The 10,063-nt window shown below is 34.8% G+C and overlaps 1 protein-coding gene across 1 annotated transcript in view; it reads right to left on the reverse strand.

The window, feature by feature from the left end:
* ttll12 (tubulin tyrosine ligase-like family, member 12) overlaps positions 1-9,373 on the reverse strand; it is a 34,949-nt gene extending 25,576 nt beyond the window's left edge. Inside the window, 4 exon segments of the mRNA NM_200252.1 lie at positions 5,653-5,812; positions 7,164-7,362; positions 8,843-8,997; positions 9,191-9,373. Of these exon segments, the coding sequence (NP_956546.1) occupies positions 5,653-5,812; positions 7,164-7,362; positions 8,843-8,997; positions 9,191-9,325 (649 nt within the window). The 5' untranslated portion in view covers positions 9,326-9,373.
* Positions 9,374-10,063: the final 690 nt, after the last annotated feature.

Below are 10,063 nucleotides of genomic sequence, written 5' to 3' on the forward strand. Positions count from 1 at the left end.
TCAGTAGAAGTTGCAGGCAATCTTCTGCCTTTTGTTTTGTCTCTTTTTTCTTTGCGCGATGACATTGTGGATGTATCCATCTGTGTCCTACCTATTCAAGTATGTAAAAATAGTTTTCACCATTGTAAATATGTTTTGGCGTGTGTGTGTCCAGACATCATTTAGTCTATATTCTGAAACATTTCAGAGTTTAAATTAAACAAACTAAATTAAAGTCAAGAGTAATTCAATTGATTAAAGAGTTGAACTGAACTAAGATGTAAAGTAAATGAACAGGAAATTAAATAAATATTCAGAGAAGTTATTCAGAGAAGACGTGCACCCAAAAGCAGAAGTTGAGATCAGAGATGTGAGTCCAACAGTTTGCAGTCAATATCTCCATTTGGGTGTCTAAAGTCTGTGTTAAAAGGCATGCGGCCAAAGTACAGCACATGAGGACCTTTAAGGTAGACTATGAAAAGCAGCTGATTCTGGGAAAATTGAATTGTGGTACCTCACTTGTACCCTAACCATAAAAGAAAATATAGACATACGAGTTCTGCAAAAAAAGGGAACTATTAGCTTGGTATTATTGAAAAATCTTTGGTGACTTTATTAATTAATATAAAGCTTTGTGAACTTAATACTATCACTTTATGTGTTATATTTCTAATGGCCTTAGTATTATTATCATGTGTATGTTTGACTACTATTCTTTTATCTGTATATAAAGAACCCATTGTCAGGCAGACTGCAGGCTAAATAGGAAAACACTCAGTTGCAGAGCAGTAACAAGTGATTAAGATGCATAGAACAGACTGCAAGCGCTGCTGCAGGTCAAGGGGACACTGGCCCTGAGCTACAGTCTGAGACACACTCATAATCAGAGAAACAATATATTATATGCTGAATTTACATCTGACATCATAACATATATAGCAAAATCTATTATATGTTGTCTCTACAGAGTTGCTACAATTGGAGAAGTCGAACTTAGGGTGAACCCGAACGGCGGGGATTTTTAATTGAAAGTAAAAAGGTTAAGAAGATTTGATGAATGAACTGGAAGACAGCTAAAGATAGTGTTGTGGAAATCTGTTCTGGTTCTTTTAGAGATTATTCTGGAAATAACCAGTCTACAAAAGAAGTCTGAAGTCGTTCTGAGTTACTCAGGTTGAAGCGTTTATTGTCACAAGCGCAGTTTGCAACAACAGAGGCGATATGATCATATGTCCCACTGATCAGCCTCTTTCGTTCAGTTTTATACATACTGTCCTCCTCCCTTATGATCAATATCACATACATCATATCTCACCAATATCTACAGTTTGATCATTAGTCTTAATTTCTGTGTCCCAGCTGCATCCTGCTCCCCAGACCAGGCTGACGTATACCCTTAGTATAGTTTTTAATTGTTATTTAACCCTAGGATAACCTTACCATGTCATCTGTAGATAAGTCCCTTGTGTCTTACGGATAATAGCCCCTCTATGGTCCTCTTTATGATCTCTGGGATGATACGGGTGCTCTGGTGTGGGTGCCCCTTGAGGACAGCAGGGCATGTAATGATCTAATAACCATCTCCCTTTAGGCATATCATATCTCATAGCCTATTTTCCTAATAGAAGCTGACATTATAAGGTAGAAGTCAGGTAAAACATCACTTACATAGATAATGCTGAGATATGTGTCTGAAACTTCAGTAGGACAGATTACACTTCCAATAGAATAAAGTTATATATAGTCTGAGCAGCATCATATGGCATTGGAGTAATGAGTGCATTCATTATACATTCATATAATCAGTCACAAACACATATACTGTTAATTTTCACAACAATAGGGAGAGGGAATAAAGGCTCTGTGCAATGGACAGACAGAGACCAGACGCCCAATCATCTGTCTCTGTTGTTATGCTGACTGCTGTGACAATAAAACCCTGTTTGAAGATCTCTACTTCTTTATACTTGAAGACTTTGACTTCTTTATTTTTGAACAATCTTGCACAACAGTATAAGCAGTTTCTTAACTTTTCTGAGAACACATTACATACATGTCAGAGAATATTTAACTCTCAAAATACATATCAGGCCCTGAGAAGAAGGTCATATGAGTACCAAAGTTAAAAAAAAAAAAGAGCAAGTTCACCATGCATGCATCGTAGAGCCATACAAGATTCAGCTGACCACTTAGGGTGCAAAAAGCACAAGGGTCAGCTAAGCATTTCAGTTTAGGCAAGCATAAAACACTGGTCAATGCATGTTAAATATTAACAGAAATATTGGAATGCATAATGAGACGTAATTGATAACATATTCAATATCATCAAACTAGGGCTGAACAATATATCGTTTGAGCATAGATAGCACAATGTGTGCGGCTAAAATAGTCATATCACAGTTATTATTGTTTATTAAAAATTAAAAGATGAAGATATTAATAAATATACTTATTTTTAGTTATTATTTATTCAACAAATACCATTTTATTATGTAATTGAAAACTGTTAGACTCCCCTGAAAACCATAAAGCTCAGTTTATTTCTTTATTTTTGCTTGTAATTTATTATAATTTATGCAGATGCACTGCATAAAAAATGACTTGATCATCTCAGTCGATCCAAATTAATGAAATCTTTCCCAATAGAGTTATTTAAATAATCTGGTGAAATTATTCATATCACGGTAAAACAAAATATCGCAGATATGTCAGATTTTTTCCAATATCATGCAGCTCTACATACAGCCATAGTAAATATGTAGATTTCCAATAAATAATGCATCACTAAGTCAATGAACCATTCATTGATTTTTAATTTAGAAAGAATAGTTTGTCAATAATTGTTTGAATTCTTCAGTCAGTCAGTTGGAAATCAGTAACCTAAAGAGTCCAGAGTGTATGAGTGTGAATGCAAGAGTATGTAGATGTTTCCCAGTGATGGTTTGCAGCCGGATGGGCATCCGCTGTGTAAAACATATGCTAGATAAGATGGCAGTTCATTCTGCTATGGCGACTCCTGATAAATAAAGCGACTAAGCCGAAAAGAAAATGGATGAATAAATGAATGTGTTATTTTAATATGTGGCCTATGTAAAATAAAAAAAGCATATGCTGTCCTTAGTGTCATTATCTTGGGCTTAAAAATAATAATTCAGATATAATTATTCAGGGGGTTAATAATTCTGACTTCAACTGCATATTTTTTGTTTTAGCAAAAAAAGCCAAATAAATTATTTCAGCTTGAATCAAACAGATCAAAGGGAGCTTTAATAATAAAAAAAAAAACGTTTAAAGCTGAAATTTCCCATCACTCTGGCCATCTGGCAAAAAAAAAAAAAACACACAGATGGAGATAAGAGTCTGCACTCCTTTAGAGAAACCAACACAGGAGTATATTATCAGAACAGTCAAGGACAGACTTTTGGACAGTTTAGATAAACATCCTGCTAAAGGCACACAAGAAGCTAGTAACAAGTACTGAAACTAATTTGCTAAGCAAAAAAGAAAATGTTTTGTTTATTAATATATGTTTTTATTATGTCATAATATCACGTTTCATTCAAAATAATGTAAAGCTCTTGTTAATAAGTATTACTACACTAACCTATACACAGCTTTAGCATTACACAGCACACATTTAGGTCAAACATTAGAATCATAGTTCAGTTAGAGAGTGAGTCATCTGTGCTGATTCAGTGTGCAAGTGAGTCGCCTGAGTGATTCAAATGATTCGATCTAAATGTGTTTGATTCATAATAATATAGCAAACTGTTTGCCGGATTTATAACGAAGAGACACTGCAAAAATCATTATATTAAGTTAACTTTAGAAAACACCTTTGTATGTTAATGGGATTCAATTTAGGGTGTTTGTATTTGGTGTGTCTTTTTTTTCTACAAAGTGTTTCTTCAAGCTTTTTAATGCTTTAAATATTATATAAAACATTTAATATTAAGAAAATAAACTTTCGACTTATCTATGTGCAGACTTACAGGATACAGGATAAGATAAGCTGAAATTATCATCGTCCTTTCATTGTTCTCCTCTGTTTTAATGTTAATACAGCACTATAGTAACTGTTAATGTTATGTTAAGATATTAAAGAAGTAATTAATGTGTGTAATCTATTATCTTGAGCATACATCTCTTGAATTTATGAAGGGCTTACAGGAGAGTGCGCAAAATGTAATGAAATGAATTTACCATTATGATCATCTATGTCAAGTTGATAAATAATCAAGCTATTCTGCTATCAATGTATGTTTCCGGAATAAAATGGGCAAACGTATGGATTGGCAAGGGGCTGTTAAACATACCTGTGAGGGAAAATTTAATAAAAAAAACTGCAAACTTGTTGCCTCAAGAGTTGAGAGTGGTAATGTAGTGGTTTTAGGTTTTTCTCTTAATGAATCAAATTCAGTCTGGAGGTTATGAATATTAGAAGAGTATACTTTATTGTCGACAACAAAGGAGATTTTTCAGGAGACCCCCATTAGCATCTCTGCCTGAAAATTCTGTCTCACTGATGTTCTGGCCTGCTTATAAACTCTTTTGCAGCTTTTTTTCACATTGTTCTACATATGTCACATAAGATCCCACCCAGTTTTAACCCCTGACCCCAAATTCCACCTAGTTTAACCCCTGACCCAAACCTGGTAACCATATACCTTATCCATTTCTTGTGACACCAAAAGGCTAATTTATACTTCTGCGTCAAACGCCGGCGTATGCTACGGCGCTGACGCATAGCCCTTCGCCGTGGCCGTCGACGTCGCTGACGTGCACCTCTCAAAAAATGTAACTACACGTCGCAACAACGCGTAGCGTAAGCTCTGTGTTGGTCAGCTTGGTAGCGCTGACGAGTCTGGGCGGGACCGAGAGCAGCGCGAATGTGAGCGAGCGATTGTTTACAAGTGTGGAGTCCCGTGAAGGATCTCCGGATGGAAAGTTTTGTTTTTTGTTTACCTCATAGTTAAAGTTGTTGCACGTTCGCCGGTTCCTGCTTCAAAATGAGCGAGTTTGAGTCATTTGTACAACCAGGAAGTGTTCAGGAAAAGCAAAACAGCAGCGAAGAAACTCGACACAGAGGAACATTTACACCTCACTGCCAACTAGCGTTTCGGAAGTGTTAATGCAGACAAACAGAAACAGCGCGCAGAAGTATAAATGCACAGCTGCGCGCGTTACCTGCGCCGTGAGTTACGCCGGTCACTTGACGCAGAAATATAAACCAGGCTTTAATACTTCTGTTGGTATGTAAGTCTACAAGCAGATTATACACATACAATTTGAATATATAGATTAACTTCACACTTTAAAGAGTATAAAATCCACTTCAGTAACTCACAGAAGCTGCTACACCACATATCCTAGCCAGACAAACTATTAATATATCAAATTATAACTCAAGGGGGGCTAATAATTCTGACTTCAACTGACTGTATATACACTTGATTATATGTTTGTACTTCACACTTTTAAAGAATAAAAATCATCAAGAGCTGTTTACTGGTTGAAAACATAACCTGTTTATCCCGTCAAAGGTAAAGGATGACTGTTAAGATCTGCAGAAGCCCTGCAATATCGCATTTATATTACAGTGCAATTGAAAGTTGAAATGCACAGATATTTTTTTTCTCTGTGTATGTGCAAATGTTTTTTGTGAGTGCATACCTCCATATTCCAGGTTCTGCAGTGGCCACAGCACAGAATAAGCGATCTGTTGCGGAGCGTAAAACAGAGGAGCCATACAGCAAGTCGGCTGTGAAGAGTGCTGAACCCGAGATCCAAATTCATCCATGATGTACCAAACAGGCACCTTTTCTTCTGCAGACTGCAATAAGAGGAGAGTTTTGAGTTTATTGCCATTCTAGCCTCCCTGACTGTTTCATGGCAAAACAGAGAAAACATTAGTACATTTCAGAATAATTAATATTTAAATAATTCATAAACATTTTATATAAATAATGAAAGCATCACTACATTATTAGACATATCAATTATCTATAATAAACACATTAACTACAATAAAAAGAGATCAATAATAAATAATAATGCACAAAATAATACATAATAAATAATAGATAAAATATGGGCCACACTTTATTTTGATGGTCCATTTGTTGAATTTAAGTACATTGCAACTAACTCTCATTAGATTATAAGTAGACTGTTAGCACTAGGGTTAGTGTTAGTTGACATGTGGTTGCAAAGTTTTTTATGGTCAGTTTAACGTCTGTTGAAGGAGCAGTATCAGCAGATATTAAGCAGACAGTCTACTAATACTCAAATGGACCATCAAAATAAAGTGCTACCAAAATATGATTTAAAATATGATAAAAGTTCAACTATTTTGGAAGGATTCACAATAAAAATAATTTCTCTCCTGATAAAAATCCCTGTATGATAACATCAAAAATAGGGCATTGCAACACTTAAATTATGGATGGAATTCATGACTGAGAAAGTGTCGTATAAAAAAATTTGCTAAAATGAATGGCGATCACAAGGTTGGTAATATATAGGAGAATATAGACAAGGAGCGTGTCGACCCTGTTGTAGTATTTTCTTTATGCATTTATTACTATTTTCCTAATTAGGTTTTCTCATTTTTTTTCACAGTATATTTTTAAATGTAAAGAACTTGTATGCATTGTGTATTTTTGTATGGTGCATGTTATATTAAGAGGAAATCAATAAAAAATAGGGTATTGCAAAAGGCATATGTCTGACAGTTCTTGATATTGAAACATTGACATTTTGGAGCATCTTCTCCTTTGACAATTATTTTATCATCAAACAAATCAAACAACAATTTTATCATCAGCAGCATATGTTCAAATATGAATATAAAATGCTGTTATAACTTTCCAATAAGGTTCCACTAGTTCATGAATTTACTAACATGTACAATCAAAGAACAATGCATTTATTACAGTGCTTATTCATCTTGGCTAATGTGTGTAAATAAAAATACAATAATTAATTATTAATTAATTGATGTTGACATTTTTGGATTTTAAAAATGCATTAGCAAATGCTGAATTATTATTAATAATTGCCATACATTTAATGTCTGTTCTTAGTTTATGGTAGCGATTACATTACATATCATTACATAATGGAGCCTTAATGTAAAGTGTGACACATATATCCAAATCATATTAGTATTTCCTTTCTCTTACTCCCTGGGATAGCTGATAGGTTTGGTTGTATTTCCACATGCTGTCCAGTATCAGATCCACAATATCTGGATCTGGAGCCTCTCCGTGGAAAGGCAAACACATTAGACTGGCCATTCGGATCAGCAGGCCAGGAATCTCCAGAAGCTGCTGACGTGCGCTTTCCACCCTATATGTCCAGGCATGATCGACCAGAAACACACTGTGAAGCAAATCAGAGAGAAATGGGTTGAAGACCCATGAATAAAAGTGGAACGCTGTTTTATTATCATCCGTTGTTTTATTTCATCCATAAATTTCAATGCGAGCAGCATAAAGTAATGACTTTCATACTATTTAGATGACAAAAAACATGACTTACAAAAGACACACATTGAAATGTAATTTAGTAAAAAAAAAAAAAAGATTATATATATATATATATATATATATATATATATATATATATATATATATATATATATATATATATATATATGCTCCAGTGAATTAAATATAAGCATTCATTTAAGTTATATTTTAATTTATTAAAAAAAACATGTATGGGCGTCATGGTGGCGCAGTGGGTAGCATGATCGCCTCACAGCAAGAAGGTCGCTGGTTCAAGCCTCAACTGCAGGGGCACCCCCAAGGGGTGGCCAGAGTTTACACACCTCTTGATTTTGCTGTTGTTATTATTAATTTAAATGTAAATTCACAATATTTCAATAAATAAATAAATTGCAGCCACAAATTTATTGTGGATTGATTGGTGCACTGACGTAGATGATTCACAGACATGACATATACCGTTTGCTTTACAATAAAAGTATGTGAAAAATAACTCAAAAGTTACTTATATATATGAAAAGTGTTTGTAAACTAAATATAGTTTTGTTTATTTTACTGAATTTTAATGTATTGTTTTTTAGGAGATGAAATACGACATTTCAAGAGTAATTAATTAAATGAATTAAAACCACATTACTTTATTTACCAGAAACAAAAATATAACATTACAATGAATTCGTATTTTTTCTGTGTATGTGCCACCCCAACTTTACAAGAGAAGCGTCTTGTGAACACTTGCAATGTCTATTTGTCCTCTAGTTCTACCAGCTTCAGACTGCTGAATAATTTTTTTCTGAGATCAAATTGGCGCAATAAAGCCTTCACAATAGTATAAACCATTATAGTGGAGTGGTATTGCATGCATTTTATTATATATACTATTATTATTTAAGATACAGATAAGAGAAAACTATTTCTCTATTAAAGAACTGACCCTCCCCCCCACCATACAACTTGTTTTGAAGTCCTTCAGAAGGGATCAAGCGCTAATTAGGGGGGTCAATCCCCCCACATACCCTGTAATTCACACCCTGACTGTGTATAGGTACATTCTGATGCTGGTTTATGGCCATTCTTGCTTGTCCTGGCTGCTTCTTTGCTGTTTTTGTTAGTTAGTTTGTTTATTTTATTTTTTGTCTTTCAGGCAGGGAAATATTGTTTATTGCTTTGTAATTCATCTGTTAACACCTTTCCCCCCTCAAAAGTAAATGTATATACAACATTTTCTCCAGCATCATATACACACACTTATGTGATTTCACACAAATAAAATATTTACAAACGTGTTTTTCAACTCCTTCAAATAATAAGACCCCCTGAATTCCTGACAAATGAGCCACTGCTGCCCTCACCTGGTGGGATCCGCAGCCTGCAGACCACTCTCTCTGGTCACAATCACTTTATAAGCGATCTCATCTCCAGGATTGAGTCTCTTTTCTTTCTCCTCATCCCCATCTTCATCTTCCTCCACTTGCATAATGCCAAACACATCACCGGCATCAAAAACCTACAAGAAAAAGGCAATCAATACAGTTACCTGCTCATACTAGTTCAAACTACTCTGGAGTCTTGGTGTATATGACTATACACAAGAAACAACATGATGATGGTTTAAATCAAATGCAAAATAAAGCTTGACAATTGAATAATCAAACTGGCACACAGTCACAGTCTCAGCAGTGCTGGCAGTATATATTTACCTCATTGGCAAGTTTTAAATGCAAACTCTTCCAGTAAAGCGGAGGGATTCGTGCAGCCTTTAAAGCGGGACTGTGCAGAGAGAGGAAGAGCTGATACTCTTTATCCTCCTCTGTGTTTACACTGCCGTTCTGCATCTTTTTAGATGTTGCTAGTTTCCTTCTGACAACTCACATGTGTACTGTGGAGCGGTGCATTGTGGGAAACAGGTTTAAAGGGCCAGGGCGTCGCGTTGTCTGTCATGTCGGAAGCGTTTAAATTGCGTATGTTTTAAGATTATGATAAAGAATTAAAATATTTCCACGTTTAGAAAGCGGTCAAAACAATGAAGAAAAAACGGTGTAACATTATTTTTTTCACTTTCAATCTTGCTGTTATTGTAAATCGGCTATAAAACAGGTTCATCAAAGGAGTTAAACATTTTAATGTTTTAATTGTTGTTATATTAGCTTTACAGAAATATAACCAACACCAATTGATATCATATATCATTTATACTATGAATAATATGTTATTATTTCTTACTAACGTTAACGTTAAGTTACCTGAAAATTAGCATTAAGTAAACCTTAACGTTACCATACTGCAGTTTCTCTCGCCCATAACTGTATCCTGTTTACAGATTCGTTGATTAAAAGGCACATTTTAACCGGAGACTTTCTGTTAACACTAAAGACATGCATAGAAATATATTAAAATCAATATTTGAATCAAACAAGGCTATAGTTTATTACACGCTGTAACCGAATGATGGCGCGCACACACCGCGGATTGATATGAGAGACGCGGAATAAAAGTAGTGCCGGGTGCTTAGAGCTGTGATCGACCAATCAGAATTAAGCATTTAGCATAATATAAGCATAATATAACAATCA

The sequence above is a fragment of the Danio rerio genome, chromosome 4 (genome assembly GCF_052040795.2).
Source record: "Danio rerio strain M-AB ecotype USA chromosome 4, GRCz13ab, whole genome shotgun sequence".
Taxonomy (NCBI): domain Eukaryota; kingdom Metazoa; phylum Chordata; class Actinopteri; order Cypriniformes; family Danionidae; genus Danio; species Danio rerio.